This window comes from Ambystoma mexicanum, chromosome 9, assembly GCF_040938575.1.
Source record: "Ambystoma mexicanum isolate Mex_15411 chromosome 9, UKY_AmexF1_1, whole genome shotgun sequence".
NCBI classification, from domain to species: domain Eukaryota; kingdom Metazoa; phylum Chordata; class Amphibia; order Caudata; family Ambystomatidae; genus Ambystoma; species Ambystoma mexicanum.
In genome coordinates, this window is record NC_090931.1 from 248,525,455 (window position 1) to 248,546,009 (window position 20,555).

The 20,555-nt window shown below is 45.1% G+C and overlaps 1 protein-coding gene across 1 annotated transcript in view; it reads right to left on the reverse strand.

The window, feature by feature from the left end:
- EI24 (EI24 autophagy associated transmembrane protein) overlaps positions 1-20,555 on the reverse strand; it is a 512,064-nt gene that overhangs the window by 374,879 nt on the left and 116,630 nt on the right. Inside the window, exons 5-7 of the mRNA XM_069614548.1 lie at positions 20,041-20,107; positions 18,716-18,840; positions 16,133-16,252 (exon numbers count right to left, since the gene is read on the reverse strand). Of these exons, the coding sequence (XP_069470649.1) occupies positions 16,133-16,252; positions 18,716-18,840; positions 20,041-20,107 (312 nt within the window). The remainder of the gene's footprint in view (positions 1-16,132; positions 16,253-18,715; positions 18,841-20,040; positions 20,108-20,555) is intronic.

Here is a 20,555-nt window from a genome sequence, read left to right on the forward strand (position 1 = left end):
GGAGGGCCCATGAGTCTGGAAAGTACCACATTTAAGTCCCATCCGGGAGCTGGGTTAGCTATCGGAGGGTGTATCCTCTTTACCCCCTCCATGAAGGCTTTGATAACTGGTATCTTCCACCACGACACTTTAAGTTGGGAAGTGGTGTATGCAGAAAGTGCCGCTAGGTGGACTTTAATGGAATTGAACACTAAACCTGAATCCAGTAAATGGGTCAAGTATAGAATAATGTCAGTAGGAGAGCAGTCAACTGGGTTGATGCTAGTACCTCTACACCAGATAACGAATCTTTTCCATTTGCTAGAATAGCAGTGTCGAGTATTAGGTTTTCTGGCTTCCCTGAGGATGTCCATACATCTCTGTGGGAGTTGTAAATGTCCAAATTCTATGATCTCAGGAGCCAGGCTGCTAAGTTCATGGTCTGAGGGCATGGATGCAGTGTTCTGCCCTTGTCTTGTGACAGCATGTTGTACGGGCAGGGAAGTTTCACTGGGGGAGATAGGGACATCTCCATCAAGTGAGCGAACCATGGCTGCCGGGCCCACATTGGGGCCACTAGTATCATTGTAACCTGCTCCTGATGCATCTTGTGCACCACTTTGTTGAGAAGGGGAGTCGGGGGAAAGGCGTAAACAAATTTCCCTGACCATAGAATCGACAGACCGTTCCCCTTGGACTGGTTCTGGGGGTACCTGGAGGCGTAACTTTGGCATTGTGAGTTTTCCAGAGTTGCGAACAGGTCTATTTCCGGGAATCCCCATTGAGTGAAGACGTCTAAGACGATGTCTTTGTGTAATTGCCATTCGTACTCTCCGGGCAGGGGGAAGTCTCTGCTGAGTTTGTCTGCTAGAAGATTGAGTTCCCCTGGTACATGTTGTGATAGTAGGAACATGTGTCTGAGAGCCCACTTCCATATGTTTTGGGACAGTTTTGACAGTCCTGGAGAGTGAGTGCCTCCTTGCTTGTTGAGGTAGTACATGGCTGTGGTGCTGTCTGTGAGGACCATCACTGTCTTTCCTTGTAGCTGTTTCTGAAAGGCTTTCAGTGCTTTGAACACCGCTAGTAGTTCCAGCAGGTTTATATGCTTGGATGCTAAGCTCGGAGTCCAAACTCCATGGGCCGTCTGATGGGATAGGTGAGCCCCCCATCCTGTAAGGGATGCGTCTGTGGTTAGAGTGGCTTCCACTGCGGGTGTGGCAAAGGTTTTCCCTAATAACAGGTTTTCTTTTGTCCACCACCGTAGCGAGAGAACCAAGGCCTGCGAGACCACCACTAGATCGTCCCATTGTCCGCTGGCCTGACACCACTGGCTGTAGAGCCACTCTTGCATTGGGCGCATGCGCAGGCGCGCGTGAGGTACCAAATAAATACATGACACCATCATCCCTAGCAAGCGCATTGCTTTGCGTACCGTCACCTCTTGGCCTGCTACATAATGGGGAATCTGAAACAGCATGTTTTGGACCCTCTCGTTGGAGGGGAATACGAGGCCGTCCTTTGTTCGAATTAGAGCCCCTAGGAATTGTTTGATTTGGCTGGGGTCTAAGCTGGACTTCTTTTCGTTGATGGAGAAGCCCAGTTGGGACAAAAGGTCTACGGTCTTTTGGGTATTGGAGAAGCATGTTTCGTAAGAATCCCCTGTTATGAGCCAGTCGTCAAGGTAAGGGTATACCGGGATGGATAATCTGCGCAGGTGGGCCGCTGCCACTGCCAGTACTTTCGTGAATACCCTTGGTGCAGATGCTATCCCGAAGGGTAGTACTCTGAACTGGTAGTGTTTGTCCTCTATCTTGAACCTGAGGTATTTTCTGTGCAATGTCAACATTAAAATATGAAAGTATGCATCTTTCATGTCCAGTGTTGTCATGTAATCCCCTTGTGATAACAGTGGGATTACCTCCTGTAAGGTCACCATACGAAAGTCCTTTTTGGGTACAAGGAAGTACACTGAATAAATACCTTCTGTTACCTGTGATAGGGGGACGGGCTCTATAGCTTCTTTCTTCAGTAGTTCTTCCACCTCTTGAAGAAGAATGGAGAGGTGTTGCGGTGTCATGCGTCGGTTCAGTGGGGGTTTGTACTTCGGGGAACCGTTGAACTCGATGCAGTATCCGTGGGCTATGGTGGATAATACCCAACGGTCTGACGTGATTCCCTCCCATGCTGAAAGGAACGATGTTAGCCGGCCCCCGACCGGTGATGCATGGGAGGGGACCCGAATTTTCGGGTCATTTGCTGGTATTGGGCGTGGAACCTCTGGGGCTGGAGCCACAACCTCTTCCTCTGCCACGGCGTTGGCCTCTTTGACTGAACTGGGTGTTACCCTGGTTAGTGGGCCAGTTGGAGCCAGAGTAATATTGTTGTTGTTGGTTCTGCTGCTGTCTTTGGCCACGAAAGGAGCGTTTATTACCATAGCCTCGCCTGTTAGGAGGCCTAGAAATTTGATCAAGAGTCTTGATGGTATCAAACTCTTTTTTAGCATGTTCTAGGGCCTCATCTACTGCTTTCCCAAACAGATGCGTCTGTTCAATGGGTTTATTTATGAGGGAGGCTTGGGTTTCGGGCTTAAAACCTGAATTGCGTAGCCAAACGTGGCGTTTGAGAAGTATTCCCTGCACTAGGGAGCGGCCAGCCGTCTCAGCGGCATCTAGGGAGTTCTTAACGATGCCCTGGTTTACCAGTGTGCCCTCTGATATTATAGCTAGCAGGCGAGAACGCAGAGGTTCAGGTGCTTCCTCTGTTTCGCTGCGCAGCTTGTTCCACTGTGCATCTGCGTAGCTAGCTAAAAGTGAGTTGTTATTAGCAATTCTAGTAGAGAAGGCGGCGGAGGTCGTGATTCTCTTCCCCAGTGCGTAGAGTTTTTTGCCTTCTTTGTCTGGAGGTGCTTCACTAGTGGATAGTGGCACCCCTGCTCTTTTTCTTGTGTTGGTAACCACAAGGGAGTCCGGAATAGAGTGTCCTCTGATGTATAAAGGGTCAGAGGATGAAGGGCTGAAGAGCTTTTCTATTCTAGGGTTGACCCCTCTTACTAAAGCTGGGTTAGTAAGGGAAGGAGAAATTCTTCTTTTAATAGAAGCCAGGAGTGGAATAGATTGGCTAACAGGGGCTTTTTCTTTGATGACTTTTTCTACAAAGTCAATGTCTGGAAGAGTTTCCCCTGTATCAATTTCAAAATGCGCTGCTGCCTTGCGCAATAGTGCATTGAGGGAAGGTTGGTGATCTATGGGAGAGGAGTTCCCATGTGAATCCTTGAGAGGAGAAGGGAGAAAGGCATCAGGGTCTGAATGTACTGATGGGGATTGCCAAGGCTGCACTGACGGTGAATGCCAGGGCTGCGAGGTAGCTGTATCCTCTTCAAAACCTGTAGCAGTGGTGTAAGGATCTTCTTCGAACCCCTCTTCCTCAAGTTCTACCTCTTCTTCTCCACCCAAACACTCCTCATCTTCTTGGAGGTATTGCTCCTCCTCAGTGAGGTCAACCAGCCTAGGAATCTTGACTCTAGGGTCATCCTGTGGCCATTCTCTTTGTCATTTGTGAGTGGGTGGGTCCTGGTTTCCTAGAAACCTTTCCATTTTCTCCATGCAAGAATGGAGTCTTTCAAGGGTCTCATGGGGTACCCCTGAATAGTCTAGAGGGGGGAAATTAGTGTTTTCGCCTTCGAATCGTTTCGAACGCTCCCACAACGTCGACGAGAGGTTCCCGTCTCCTTCTGAAAAGCCTTCAGGTAGTTCGGAAGTGTCCTTTGGAGAAAGGGGCAGTTCCTGGCTACTTTTATGTTTTTTCGACGCGGTATTCGACGTTTGTTTCGTTGTCCGCGTACGTTTGTCTTCGGCGACAATTCTCGCTAGGCTCTCGACCACGATCTTGTCCGTCGAGGGCTCTGGTGTCGACGTTGTGTGCGTTGCGCGTTGTACCTCGACGGTCGCTCTATGGAGCGTTGCATCGGATGTTTTTGGGGTAGCGCCCGTGTTAGATGGAAGCCCAATCGCTGGTCGCGGCTGCGTTTGCGGGTGGGGCTTGTGACCTTTACGGTCTGCGGTAGACGCCGGAGTGCCCTGCGTCCCCTTCGGCGCTGATGGATCCTTCGTTCTCGACGAAGAAGAGCCGTGGGTAGTGTGTTTAGCCTTATGGGGTTTGTGTGCGTCCTTGTCGCCGGGGTGTTCATCCCCATAAGCAGGGCGTGAGCCGAGCCCGTCGGGGCCGGGGATGGACGACGAGGAGCGGGAGCGCTCCTTCTGGGGGTTCATGACTTCAGTAACGGACGTCGAGTTATCGCACTCCTCGTCACTTTCAGTAACAGCGGCAGCGGGTGAGGAAACTGACTTCGACATCGCGTAGTCCGCCCACATCTTAACCCTACGTTCTTTAAGAGTCCTGGGTTTTAAGAGCTTGCAGGCTGCGCAGCTGTTCTCTATGTGATCGAGGGGTAAGCAACGATTACAGAGCTTGTGCTTATCTTTCCAAGTATATTTGCCCCTGCAGCGTGGGCAAAACTTAAATGGTGTCCTCTCCATAGCTGAGGCAATAATAGCTGGCGATAACAACCACAAGGGAAAGAAAGGGGAGAAAGAAAGACATTCTCAAAGAGAAGAGACAAAGTTCTAACCCCCACTCTCCCTACTGTAAGTTGGGCGTCGAGGCCAGGCCACGTGTTCGGCAGCGCCGAAGGTTCTCCTCCGCTCTTCCTCTCCGTCGAAAATCAGTTCGGCGGAGAAACAGCTTCACAGCTAACGTCGAGGGAGAGGGATCGTTATCAGTATATTAAGTTATGACGAAAGGACCGAGGTCCGTGGCAAGTATAGCAATGTCTCTCTAGGAGCTCCGCGAAAGGCGACCAGAAACTGGGCGGAAAAAAACAATCTGAGGGACCTCGACGCGTGAGGGATTGTGGGTACAACGCACGTCACTATAGGGATAGTGTTACAGACACGCCTTGTCGACGTCCCCTTTTCGACTACGAAAAACAAAATGCAATACTCCGCAGTGACCACTGGATGTCGGACCTATGCACAGCATGTGATTCTAAGCAGATTAACAAACATCAGAAATTCTTTTACTCAGAAACCTTGAGTCAGTGTTTGTTTGAATCATAGTAATTTCTGTCCTTACTACTGATACTGCACACTTACTCTTGAGATAAGTCTGGCTGCTCAGCCATCGCTACCACTTTACTATGTAGTACAGGTTTGTACCAAAGGTGAATTTGTACTGTCACTTGTAGTCCTAATTTTGCGTGGTGTTCCCAAATGGTACTGCATATAATTCTGCCTATCATCATCCCCATTCGAAGCATGACCTTGTTGCATGAGGTGAGGAAAAGAGTGGGGAAACAGCATAAAGCCAAAGGCTCAACTGTACGGTTGAGACATGGAAGCAAATGGCAATCATAGTCATGTGGTCTATGGTGTCGAATACTTCTAGGAGGTTGAGCAGGACTAGAAGATGGGATGGAGGGAGTGATGGACTGGATCGTGGATGTCTTGGTGTTGAATTCTCCTCTGGAGCCGGATCATTAGACATGCAGGAAGTCATGTTTGATTAGCCTGTCCTGCAATTGAATGCCAATGGCCTTCTGAGTGGATCTCTTGAACAGAGGAAAGATCTTTCCAGTTTTGAGAGGATCATGTAAGAAGCCTGGTGTAAGGGAGACTGGATGATGTTGAGGAGTAGTGTTAGGATTTAGTGATTTCATAAGGAAAGATCGAAGTGTGTCCAACTTGTAGAAGGGCACCTTTCATGGTGGTCAATGTGTTGATTAGGTTCAAGAGAGTGTAGAAAAAACCCTATGACAGCTAGGCCACAGGGATGGATTATGTTGGCCGCACAACACCATCATCTTCTCCAGGTCCCGGACACTAGTAGAGGATGGGGAGGGGCAAGAAAAAGGGTGAATGGGTGAGGTAGGGGAAAGTAATAACCTCAGCCCCACATCAGTCAGCACACCCACCCATCAAAGTCCTAAGGGAATTCAGCCAGATCCTTCCAGAGCTTGAGAGTATAGCTTGTAAGGACAGAAACCACATTAGCTTGAATTAGATGTAAGACAAGGTTCTGTTACACTCAATTCGCCACTGCATCCAGGAATCATTCTAATTTCTGAGAGGGGATACCAAAAAGCCACAGTACCATTTGTCCCACTGCCTGGCCGCTGTCATGGTAGACAACTGTGCCTAAGAATTTGTACAGATACCTTCTCCAATGGAGGGCTCTATATCAAGCACAAATCATTTTCTTTACAGCCAAGATAAAGTGATGTTTCTCCGATATCCTCACGGTCACCAACACATTCGGGATTTGTCCGGGACCACCCATTTTCCTGAACGTACCAGGGCCAGAAAGCTACCCAAACTGGATGAGAGGCTAGAACATTTAGGTCCAGGAATTCCATCACTGTGATCATCCTTGAATAGAAAGTGACAGCAGACAAAAGATGATGGCCCTCCGTCTCAGCAAGGCCCATGCCAGATGGTAGGTCTACTTCAAATTAAGTTTCTGATGGCTAGGGGTCAGTTGCCATCAGTGCCAGATCTTGGGCAGGATTAATATGAGCAAGTTGTCATGATGCCTACCCCCGGGGACCCAGACCAAGTCCAGCAACCCCCGAAGCAGGCATCAAGTTATCCTAAGCAAGCTCAACAACCCCTGCTAGGGGCTATTTGGGTCCAGTCCTGGCGCCTATGGCGCCAGGCTCATATGGAGAGTCAGTCCTGGCGCCATAGGCGCCAGGCTCATAGATTACAACTTACCTGATGCAGACCATGCTGCAAACTTACCTGATGCAGACCATGCTGTAAGAGATCCAAGCCAAAAGAGGCTTGGAAGGGACTACTTTACTTAGGGACTATTTTTTTACTCGGGCGGGGCTGGGGAGGAATACTCACCTGGGACTACTTTGGAGGCTATTTAAACCACGCCCGAAGAGCAGCACATGCTTCGCGTTATTCTGCATCCAGCAGCGTAACGCTCACCGTGCCTGCAAGTCTGCATCCAGCCTTCTGCCACGCCCGCCTCGAGTTTGGAGATCCTAGAAAAAGGGAGAAAGGAGGAGAAAAGGTTGGAACAAGAGCAATACCTTTGATCCTTACCTGAATTCCCGATCCATCGCGCCTTCGAGCTGGAAGAAAGAAGTTATTTTATGCGCGTCGCCTCGCCTGCTGCAGCGCCGCGCTGAACTCACCGGCCTTCGCAGCATCTTCACATTCCACCGCATCCTCCTGCATGTTCCCGCCGCACTCCGGCACCTAAGGAGAAGACCAGAACAGCAAGGTGAGCCAAGGGAATACACGGAGGAATATTAGTTACCCCACCATAGACTTACCTGATTTTACCACCGGGGGTACTATTCCTCTTCACGGGTCGGCGCAGCTTCCACTGCATATTCGCCGAACCCCGGCCGCAAAGGGGAAACAAAAGGACAGCAAGGTGAAACAAAGGGACTAACAAGGGGAACCCTCCAAACCACAATAGACTTACCTGATTTTATTGCCAGAGGTATTATTCCCTGAGACTTCATACTTTATCTCAGCGCCTGAATAAGGGAGAAAGCAACAGGTTACATATTGATGTTATTTAATCGAACTGTGTTGGAAAATACAAATCCTTACCAGAATACTACCGGTTGCCACAAGGAACTCTTCATTAGAGTCAAGCTGCAACCTGCAAGGAATCGGACAAGAGTGAAAGTCAGGCATTTGAACTCTTACGAACTTTATACTTACGGCGTCTTGCCGGGAATCTCGGAGTCAATATTGTTCTGGAACTCACCAATTCCTTCGAGCCAGTGAAGCAACTGGTTATCAACGCGCCCCTGCGCTCAATGCAGGATGGAGAGCTCATCTTTTCAAACCATCAGGTGAGACTATAAGAGGGGACATCAAAGGTGATCTGTGGGGAGAACAGCGGGGGTGGGGGGATTTAAGCTCAACTCCACGGGTGGTTAATTCCCTTTCTCCATTTGCAGAAGAATATTCCTACGGGCCAAGCAAACGAAGCTAGGTGAGCCAGTCCAGTCGATCATCTCGGCCCTACGCGTCAAATTGGTGGAGACCGCAGCTGTCCAGTTCCGATCGACGCCTCTGTGGGAGCCAGGTGAGCGTAACACAAGTGGAGGTTCAGAGGGACATAGTGAATCCTGCACAGTTTGATTAGAGCTTCTAGGAGGTGGAGGTCAGCTTTCTAGGTTCCCTCCGTTAGTATTTGTGCATCTGCAAGGAACAATGATTTTGGCGCTGGAAAGCTCATAAAAAACCCTGATATTCACCAGAAAAGGGACTGATACTAACGTGGGAAGAGGGAGTGCTTGGCAAAAGCAATGTGCTTGGGTGTGTTAAATATGTACCAGAGCTTGATACTAGGGGTGAAAGAATGCCTTCTAATTTTCTTTTACTTTATTTTTACATTTTATAGTGTTACATACAATAAATAAAAAGTGTTGTTCAGGCAAACAGATACAAATGATGCAATCATTATGTTTACAACTTGAACCAAATTAGTCCATTGGATCGGCAAGACGTCTGCACTGAGGTTTCACCCAACCACCCTCTGCACCCGTTGCTCCATTCACTGCCGAGTGTATATGCCACAAAGCTAACTCCACCTCAGAGGGTATAAAAAGCCTACACATAACACCACTGTTAGGCACTGGAGTCATTGTACAATTCAACATTCGCATAGTACTCAGATCAGTGAAGCAACTACACTATGGTGTCAGATCTTAGTGTGACCTTCATGCTTATTCACACAACTCGGCAGCCATCACCAATGTATTTTTCTAAGGATTACTGCTGCTCTCTAGGTGTGATCTAAGCAGAGGCCAATAATCTAATGATCGAGATGTGGGAGCAACAAGTGCTCTGTATGCTTATTCTTGTTCATTGCACCACAGCAGATCTCTCTGCCAATCTTCCATCGTGGGGGGTCAGTTGTGACCACAACCTCATTGTTATATGTCTCTTGGCAATCAGGAGAGCTAAGCCCAGAAATCTACGGTGATCTTTTGGCATATCTCTGGTTAGGCTTAACAAGAACATCTCAGGGCTGATCGGTATCTCCCAACCAGTAATCTTAGTAAGGGTACTCTAAATTGTGATCCAATAAGCAGTAATCTCAGGGCATCTTCAACTCAAATGTAAGAAGTCTGCACCTTGTGCCTTGTACCGTGGTCATGCCCCAAACAAGTTGTGTCATATTTTTTAATCTTTATAGAGGTGACGTAAGCTTGATGTGCGAATTTAAAATGCAGGAGTTTATGCTTGTAATTCATGGAGAGTTTTCTAGTTTGCACGCAAACATAACTCCAATCCTCTTATCTGATACTTTGTTCCAGTGCATTCTCCCATTTCATCCTAGCGTTCATGGATATCCCCTTACGCCTGCCCTGAACTATTGCATAGAGTTTAGATATCATGTGATGTGGTACATCAATATTTATGACGAACACCATTTCCGAGGACTGTGGGAGTTGAGGAAATGTATTAAGTCTCTGAATACCCCTTTACTCTATGGTAATACATTTGAAACTGAAGTGTTGCAACCCGCTGTATTTCTGTAGTAAGCAATCGAGATGAATTCACCTGCTCTAAACCAATCGTCTATCTTACCAATACCTATTGCACCAAATTTCCCGGATCTGATGTGCTTACAAGCCCATCAATTTTATTAAATGCAGTTTCTGTGAGCACGGGTCTCGGTTGGTTATATTTCTTGTGAAGCCCGCACACTGCTGCAACAGTGTGTGTACTGTTTTATCTTATGTCCCTGTATGCGTTGCTTACCCACCAACCCAGCAGTGAGTCAGTCTATACGGTGAACCTATGGCTCTTTCCAGCGCAACCTGCTGTGCATAAGATGCAGGCCTGTACTGGTATTTTATTTGGCTAGTCTGGGCAAGGAGGTAGTAAGTTTCAAAGCCTCTCTTGCGTGTTTGCCCAAATGAACCTGGTTAACATTGTACGTATTCTGCTAAGTAAACTTTAGGTGGTCTATCAGGACATTAAGGAGTATGACAAGAGTCTGTGGAGAATTGGCATCTTTACAATAAATGTGAGAGCGATGAGCTAAAGAGGAAGTTTGCTCCAACGATCAAGCATGGCTTCTGCCAAATCAACTGCAGCTAAACAGTTGTCCATAGAGAACTTTTGCTCATCCGTAGAGACAAGTATGGCATGATATTTAACCCGATTTGGGTTTGACATGAGTCGTCATGGGCGTAAGTGGGAGCGGTTCCGACTTTGTCCAATTTATTCTTAACCCCGAATGTTCGCTAAAATCCTTTGCTGTGCGGACTATGGGGTCTACATTATTGTCTGGATCTGAGATATAGACAAGGAGATCATACGCACACACCGGCAACAGGACTCCCTGCGTATAGAAGCTGAGGCCTCTCTGGATGTGGTCCTTGCATAGCACACAGGCCAAAGGTTTGACAGCCACTGCAAAGAGGAGGGGCGATAGGGGGCATCACTGCCTGGTGCCTCTACATCGTTCAAATGGAGTAGATGTCATACCATTTATGAGCAGCCTGGCCATGGGTATGACATATAATAACCTGATTAGTCAGAACAGGGAAGGCACTAAAGAATAATAAACAAGAAGGACCAGCTCAAGGGGTCAAACGCTTTCTCTGCATTTAATAGCATTGCAGCAAGCAGCTTGAAGTCCCTGATCCACTTAGGAGAGAACTGCAAACAAACTAAGATTAAACTGTATGGTTCTCCCCCGTATGAATCTGCATTAATCTGTTAGAACCAGTTTGCTCATTATGGAGGAAAGTCTGTTGGCAAATAGTTTAGCCAATATCTTATTATCCCAATGTAATAATGAGAGAGGCCTACATGAAGAGAATAGTCGTTTATCCTTACCCCAATTTAGGATTTAACGCAATTATAACATCCCTTGTTGTGGGAGGGAACGTATGTCCTGGTAACGCTTCCTGGTATACCTCTAAGAGCGAGGGGGCCAACGTGGCCACATGTTCCTTATAGTATTAAATAGATATCTCCGTCCGGTCCCAGAGATATACTACCCGGGATTTCAAAAATAGCCCTTCTTATCTCTAGAACTGAAATAGGGGCATTTAGCGGGTCATAGTGTGCATCTACTACCCATGCTAATTCTATGTTCGCTAGGTACTGGCCCCAACCTTTCAGTAGGGGTCTCAACAGTTTTACAATATAGTGCAGTATAGTATCTGACAAATGCGTTCATTATGCATTGCCCTCGAACACCCGCCTTGCCGTTTTCAATTATCTCAGTGATTAGTGTATGGGGACTAACTGTAGAAATGGCACATGAGAACAGTTTACCTGGTCTATCTCCTTCCCTGTATTGCCTAGCCGATACTTTGCGATAAAGAATGTCATCTGTGATGGCAAAAATAGCATGAGCTATTTTGGATTTGTAGTGACAAGTGGTAATTGTGCTTCTGAGAGTGAGCTATGCTAATCAAGCTCACTCCCATAATGCTCCATGACAGAAGTACATTGCACACGTGCACCTCTGCTGTGTCGGTCTACTAACATCTCCCATCACCTACCTTGTAGTGGCAACATGGCAGGCTCAAAGGTCACATGTGCATTCCTGAAAACAGCTCCTGCAACCCAAAGTTCCAAAAGGCAGTGTGGCTAGTTAAATGTAATTGCCCTGTGTTCAAAATATTATAATTGTGCGCCGTAGAAGTGTGGTGGCAGTTGGTAAAAATTAAATCTAAGCGATGGCTGGTTTTGGAATGGTGGCTCCTGGGAAAACAAAATTATATAGACACAAGAAATTGATGCACTATTAATGTCAGCTTGGTGGACATTGACTTGTTCATGACAGGGCCTATTATGTATCCAGCTATCTGGACTGATTGTACCCAAAACAACCATTGGAGACCCACCCAGGAAATGTTGATCCCACTGAGATGGCTTGTCGCATCCTCCACTGAACAGGAACACTCCTTTGGGGTTCAAATGGGAACCGATGCGTCAAAAACAGCCCTGCCCTTACAATGGCCACCTACCACCAGGGTGCATATTACTGCAGTCCATTTGATGTAGGCAGACAGAGGAAGAGGGAGGAGGGAGAGAAGCCCAGGAGAGCGCTTCAGTCCCAAACAAGTCTCTCCATCTTGGATTTTGCTATGACTCCCAAACCTCCTGTTTCCCTCCCTACTTCATGAACATAAAGCATTCAGAGTATGACATCAGAAGGTAAAATACTCTTGTTACAGCAGTCTGGATTTGACCCTTATCAACAGGTCAGGTATGGACCAATGCGCTGCAGCATTTTCCTTACGTAAGAAGGTAGACCCTCTACTTGGTGGTTTAACCTGGTTCGCTGTTGGTAGTACAGGCTGGTCCAAAGTTCTCTACCACATAGGTGATATCAGAGAGCTTCAAGGAAGAGTCATGCTCTACTCCGACAATCCTAAGGCAACATTTGAGGTGACTTCTGTGGACCAAGTACTATGTGCTGCCTGAACTCTGAAACTGGGATTCTACTCACTAAAGATGAAGGATCGCTACACGTGCTCTCCGGCAACCTTCCTAGATGGGTAGTGCAGAACCAAGGTCTCTCCTTACACCTAGGACTCTGGACTGGGTCCCCCTAAAGCCTGTCTCCCGCCTCAAGACACCCTTCAAGCCAGGTCGACCTTGCTCGGCTCACTTTGAGCCGCTACAGGAACTGCAGCGCTGCACTTGGCACTCTAAGCGCTTCAATGGGTGTCCAGTCATTTGGTCGACTACAAACTGGTCGACTGCAATTTGGTCGACGTCATTTGGTCGAAAACCAAATGGTCGAATTTTTTTTTTTTTATTTATATATGTGTTTTGTGGGTTTTCGTGTTAAAAAAAAAAAAAGAAAGAAAAAAAAGGGGGTTGGGGGGGGGACCCCCCCCAAAAAAAAAAAAAAAGGGGTAAAAAAAAAAAAAAAAAAAAATTCGACCATTTGGTTTTCGACCAAATTGATTCGACCAGTTGTCCAGTCGACCAATTGATTTCGACCAAATGACTGGCAACCCTTCAATGCACTTACCTGCTTTCTCAAGCCACCTCAATGCTGACTGGACCCATTGAAGCTGTAGATGCAAGTGACTTGCAGCATCTCAACTCCATCCAATGGAAACATCATCAGAACCTGAGCGCTGACTTGACCAATCAGAAGCTTTGCCTCAACAACGATTTAATCACAAACTTAACCCACTGGAAGCCATCGAATCAACCTGCACCAAACGCCACCTTGATCCAATGGGAGTCCTCGCTTCGAATCGTCTTTCCAACAACCTGCCACTGGGAAGCACAATTCGACCTAGCTTAACTACAGTAAAGCGCCAAGATGCCTGGCTTGATGCTGTTGAGCCTCCAAGACAAGATAATAGAAGGTATTTGAAGTAATGCTGTCCTGCTGGCCCATCTTAAAGGTCCCCAAGAACTTGTAAGCCTCCTTCTTTACCTTTTTAAAGACATGTTCAATAACTTTGACATTTGCCTCTGTAATCTGTGCCTGCGCACTCCTAGCTTCAACCTAGAGAGTTCCCTTTATTTTAAAGTCTGCATTCTCTGCTTTTTTTCTTATAAGATTTGGTGTGTAGTGTTTTTATCAGTTCGTTTTTATTGTTAAGTTTTAATTTAGTACCCTATTTTTATAGAAACATGGTTGGACATTCTTTTAATTTGGTACCATAGTAATATTGTTGTTTGGTTTGCTTCTGTCAACTCGCATGCCTCCTTAGGAGTATAGCCTGTGCTGCCCTAAGAGATGAAAGACGAAAGAGGTATACCCGCCAGCCTCTGCCGGTTTCACCTTTTTGATTTGAATCACTACTGGTTTAGTAGTAGTGTGGGGCTGAGTAGAAGTTGTATTCACTAAATCATCTCTGTACTCCTGCAGAGCAGTAGTCATTTAGTGACACTTTGCAGCCCATATTCTACTAAACCTAAGCAGCAATGGTGTACTAAAAATAACGATGAAAGATGCAACAAAAAAGTTGAAGTCCAATCAATTCCCTGTGCGCTACTGAAGGCCTGCTCGAAGGCAAACAATGAGGCAGTCGAGTTTCCGTCCGATACTGGAAGGAGAAAGGCTGAACCCCTGGATTGGCTTAGGAGTTTCAAGATGCCCTTCTGAAGACTGATTAAGGGGATGTGCGAGGGCCTAAAAAGTGACTTTGCTTAGCAACCAGCCGCTTCCAACACTTTTCTTATGATTCGTTGTTCTGTTCCTGGTGGCGGAGAACAAGGCTGAGCTTGTTCCACCCTTGGCATCTCGTGGCCTAACGAGGGCCTTCAGGGCGATAACTCGACAATGGTGCGGAGTATCCTTGGGGAAAGATTTGGATGCAGCCTCTGCATCACACTTGAATAGAATTCAATATTAGCCGCTAAGGCTATTGGTCACTCGAGGGAGCTGAAACACCACCTCATAGGTACGTGGGTGTAATGGACTGAAAAAAAGCTCTCGGTTCAAAGGATACCCGTGTTTCTTCTTAAGCAGCAATGCTTATAGGGGCATGCCAGTTATCAGCTAACCACAGAATGGTAACCTCCCGGGCGTGTAAGGCGTAGTAACATTTCATCAGGGTGATGTGTTGTACAGAAAAGGGGTGCATCACTGAACTACAATGTCTTCATTCACCAAGGCCCAAAATGCCAAAACTAGGATCTAACCGAAGCTCTCTTGCCAGATTCTGCGCATTGATGCCAGCGCCCTAAAACAAAGTCTGTCAGAGGCTACACAGTGCTGCCAGGAGTGCGCTGGATCTATACACTCTGAGCAGAGCATGGAGGGACCCGGCTCAAAGAACAGCCAGACACATGACTGGCATGTGGAAAACCTTTTATCACAAAGCATAGGTTAAGGAAGTCATTGATGAAGATGGAAAATCCATTGGCACAGAGAACAGAAATGGCAAATTAAGCCAAGGGGAAGTGCTAAAGGAGTGGACTCAAAAATGTAGCTGGTACGTGCATGAGCCAAGACATTGCTTTTTGAAAAAATAGTTTTGCTGTCCAAAATGCTCAAATTCTGTCACTGCAAGAGCAGTATTACACACATGCGCAGAAAGAGGACGGGGCATTGGAGTAGTAAAATATTGTGGCACAGCAGTTGTCCTTTGCTGACCAAAGGGAGCTTTTCTAAAACTACATTTCTAAAAAAAATCAAAACAAACAAACAGCTGTGCATGCCAAATCTATTTTACACTGTTATGCTGAACTACAGATACTCAGGTGCGACAGCTCCCTGGAAATATGGCTTGTCTATATTTTGTAGTCTCAACATATCACAATCTACTGCTATTTTATATGCTCTTATCACAATCACAGCTGTAATGGAGAAGTAATGCGATTTAATAAAAACACATCCCCCGCTATATATATGAATTTATGATGCACTTCAGAGAATAAAAAAGGAGACGTTAAAAGTAAAATCCCAAAACAGTGTCCCCCTATGCACAAATCCATTTCATATGTAGGCTATTTACATTTAAGGTCAGGAGCCCATTATTAAACAATAATCAATCAAATTAGAAGTAAGGTAATTTGCAATACCACCAAAGTAAATTAAAAACAATACATGCTTAACTTTTTTGTTTTTGGAATTATGCACAGCATTCAGTAGCTCAGAAATGACAGGATGTCCTCATGTTGCCATCTATGCATCAATCTTCTTATACATAATGCACGAAAAGTCCACACCCTTGCTTGACCAGTCAAGGAACAAGCTGGGAGAGGTAGGAACTTCTAAGGAACAGAGAGAGAAAGACCGAGGATGGGACAGAAACTGCTGACAATCTTAAATATGGTCACTGATTCAAATTCCTTAACCACTCCCAGGGCCTAAAGCAGTCTCCCAGTTAGGTGTGGACAGCAGCGCATCTCTTAGTGTCTATGGAACTCAATTACATTGTACCTTAATATTGCTTCTCTCCAGCTCAAGCACTCCACCCGCCGACTTCTCTTACTAGAGAGGGTCGTAGGAGGTCTGTAGTGGATAGCATATGTGTTTTCATGTCTGACCAAATATTCATTAATCAGAACGTCCACATCATTTTAAAACCTTGTATCAATGCTATCATTGGACTGCTGTGGAGCTGAACCTGCCCTTTGAAAGTTCTGCATTGCCAAACTACCAACAAACAGGAGCCTGTTACCTGAATAAGGAAGAGGGCTTGCAGCAGAAGGTTAAAAAGCATATCAGCAATGATTTTGCTGACGCTAGGGAAGGGCTGTGGCTTTCTTCCAGACATCTCAAAGGCCAAGTCTGCAATGTCCTGCAACAAAAGAGAGCCAAGCAAAGTTTGTTATGCAGGTCTTCAATACTGCCCATTAGTGTGCTGCTTAGAGATTCACTGCCACACACAACTTGTCATCCAACCGATCCCCACGCCCCTGTCTGTGTGTTTGTACTATGCAGAGTGCATCAGTACCACAAGGCATTTTAAAAGAAAGTAAAATATAGTCAAAGATATCCAGGGTGTCATTAAACCTGCTTCGAAGCCCTTGGCTTTGGAAGACATATCCCATACCTCCTCTGAACAATGTGTTCTTTCCTTATATCTTTTAAACATATTGTGTTTTGACACATTTATATAGACATTCAAATATTCCTTTATTAGTACTTCTTCAGCTACCCCATGAGACTAGCCTCTAAATACATTTCTTTTGACTGACACATTCACAGACCCATCAACACTGCAAGAGACAGACATTTTATCAACAAAAGTGTGCATATGTGTACTGCACAGATGTCTTCCTCTTCGAACAACAAAGCAACTTCAGCTCCAACTAGGACACCGGGCTTTGTGAAGGGGAGCTCAAGAAATGGTGAGGAAGATCAGCCACAATGAAAGTGGAAGCAACATCAGAAGGGGGTCCTGCTGGGGAGGAATATAGGACAGAATGGGCAAGGACAGACTGAATAGGAACATTTTGAGCTGGACAGGAGACAATAGTGAAGGAAATAGATTGTGGGCAAAAGACCATACGCTGCTATTACAGTTGAACGAATTGAAAGCTGGCAGCAAAGAATTGCCACTTTCCACCCCCAAGTAAAGTACAATCAAGTGTCTTCCATTTTGCAAGGCCACTCTGTTATTCAGAGTTGTCATGATTCTACTGATGAAAAAGTAGTTGGCATGATCAAAATATTAATCAAGTAGTAACATGAAGAGTGCTCAAGTTTGGAAAAATTATGATTTCATGGACACCAGCAGAGATTAACATCAGTACACAATTTACTAAGTATTATATGCATCAGTGGGAATAGAATGAGAACCATTTGGCATAAGATTCGGCACAAGCCTCCACTACGTGCAATCGAAAAAGTCACTGTCAATTTCAAAACAGAGTTGGTGCAAACAAGCAAATGATGCCTTCTTATTCTAGCTAAAATCTGAAGCAAACAAAATTATATTTGGGTTAAATATCATCGGTGTAAAGAGACTTACGCTTTGTCAGAAATGAATGCAACACTCAGTCACACACTTCGCCAATCATGGCTAGCCCAGCTCAAAACGAGCTCAAGATACAAATCACTAGGCTTCATCATTGACTGCAACCATTCATAAAAGTACCCAAACGGTGTGGTACCAACTAGCACTGATGCACTAAATTAAGCCAATCCTGACACCATAGGAGTACTGAACAGCTGCGCCATCACGGATACTAATACACAGACAGGGGAACTGGCATCCCCACCACAGCCTTTGCACAACTCAACAGTAAATGAAACAGCATCAACATCTCCCCTGAGGGACGAACATTGGCTACCAATACCCACCGGGTTCATTTTAAAGACAACTATCACATATGATGCTATAGCAACTCAAATGAACAGTACCCAGCTGAAAAATTGGTAATCTCATTGAACCAGAGAAATCCAAGAAACTGCAACATCGTGAGATTGGAAACTTAAAAAATATGCCTTTTCCCATTACTTTTTCGCACATTGAAACACCATCTCAATACATTGCGACTGCAGTTGAGGAAAGAGAGATTGATGTTCAAGAAATTCCTTAAATAGCACTGTGTACCAATAAGCATTGGCATTCCCGCTCGGACCCTCTTTGCAGTAAGCCCTACCCATGACATTTTTTGATTATCGTCTAGTTCCGCTGCTTCATAGCTTGCATCGTTATATAAAAATCACTTATATTTATACAATGTATGATATGAATGTGTGCCAAACTTTGGCTTTGCTTATGAAACATAGGGCATAGCTCAAAGTACAAAAATTCACACCATACAAATATATATTTGATAATAAAGAGCCCACATTTATTTACTCTGTAACATTAAAGACTGCATCGTCCATCACCCTCCAGTGTATTGTAGAGGTGGATATGATTGAGTTTTTGATGGAATTCTTTTAGGTATCACTGACAGACTTATCTTGTCCCCATATGGAATATTTCATGTGCAAGGTCACTTCTGAATCCAATAATGCAAAGTTGTCTTGACTATTAATACAATTAACTTTCATGAAAAATGCAAAAACAGTGCTATTGTGCTCTGCTATTTTTGCTGTTTTAATGTAGTCAGAATAGATAATTCAGTGGCATATTACACTTGTTAACCTTGCATGATAACATTAAAGCTTCACAAAGCACGAAACACTTGAATGTAATTAAACGTACATAATTTAAGCCCATTTAAAAATCTACATATTTATAAGAAAGGGCAATGTTTACTAAATTAATTTAGATATATCAAATGAGTAAGTGGGTTTACTCTACCTGGAACCAGATCGCATTGACGACTTTGCTGAGCACAAAGAGAGGTAGTACCCAAAGTGCACTAAAAATTGAAGTGAGAATAAACTCCAACCATGACCACACATCTCCGTGTAAAGAAGGATCACCTGGGAACAAGAAGAAAGGTCAACACAAAAGCCATATTTCACTGAGGTTAGGAGCAAAGTGCAAGCCCATTAATCCAGATTTGCAGAAAGCAACAATAAATGGCTGTACCCAATTGCAGAAATATGCCAAATATCGAGTAAAGACAATTAACCAACATTAACAAGTTTTAAAAGCATTTGCAAATACATCAATTTAGTGGGAAGGAAAGCTGCAGCCGAATGTCTCCAATACACATTATTTTTAAAAAGAAGGCCCATTTTGTATATGTTTTGAGGGACTCAGATAAGGAATGCGAGAAGGGCCTGAATCTCCAGTAGAAGGCAATGGGAGCACCTTAAATGTCTTTGAACGAGGTGATGCATAAGGGGCTGAGAAACTACGTCTGCTAGATCTTGTGGTTGTTACAAAAAGTGACCATGAATGTTACCCAGAAAGGAGAGGGAGGAATGAAGATAAACAGCAAGGGGTAGGCTATAGTACAGTAAGGGTCACAGGTGCCCCTATGTGCCTGGACACATTCAATCTGCAGTGTAAAAGAAGCCGTCCTGGGTGGACAGGGTCACCATTTGCACTACATCACATGAGGTGCTGATGATCACTTTGGCATTACATATGTCCAATTATACTATAAATTAAACTCAAAGACACATGTCACAGGGGCATTCTTTTATGGTGTCAGTTGACATGGTCAGTCATATGTAGCTCGCAGTAGATATTAGTGTCAAGCTAATAAGGGTCTTTTTGGCTACAAGCAAGCTCTGCATAGCTCCCAGCAAAGTCGCTCTCTGAAGTAGAAATTACTGCAAAAGCGATCCGACTTGCGGTGAACAAGGAATAGAAGAGCAGTTGGGTTTGTAAACCTGAGGGCACAGGAAAGTATAGTAGGCACAATATAGTCCACTTCATATTGGTTATAGATAGCAAAAAAAGTACTATTTCCCAACACATTGATTTGCGAATTTTACAACTAAAACTTCATTAGGTTATTACCACTGATGAATGCGTGTATTTCCTTGCACCTATGAGCATGGCAGAGTAGTAGCTTGTTAGGGCATCAAAAACAGGACATTCTTGCTATTCCACCTAATGAATGTTCGACTTCAAAGTAACTGCCCTAGGTCACACCCGTGATTTAAAAATATGCATACAGAACACTGTGCCACCCTAGAAGAATGATTACTAACCAATGCGTCACTTACCAATTATTTGAGCTGTCACCGACTGAAGCACGGGTATAAACACTCGATAGAACAACAGGAGACTAAGCTGTGGAGAAAGTCAATAAAAAGACCATGAGCTGGTATCAGTAGCAGAACTCATACTGCACATGAAAGAGGAATGGCAGTGTACAGTCCACAGGACCGATGGGTCAGTGGCACGTGTTTGCTCTCGTGTCTTACAAGTAAGACTATCCGGAGATGTGGCTAGATGACATAGGTAACACAGGAAATGGAGAATGGCTATTTGCAATCAAGTATAGACCGCTTCATTGGCCAGTGATAAAGAAAAGTCCAGGCCAATGGTGTCATGGAGATCTGGTTTAACAAAGAACAACTATGGTCCAGATATGGCACTTAATATGATGCATCAGTCAAATACACAAAAAGGGATATGAGTCTCTGTAAACAATGACAAAATATATTGCGAGCGGTGTGAAATATTGCCAAGTTATACACTAATGCACGTACAAAAACAATTCGCAGTTCAAGCAAAT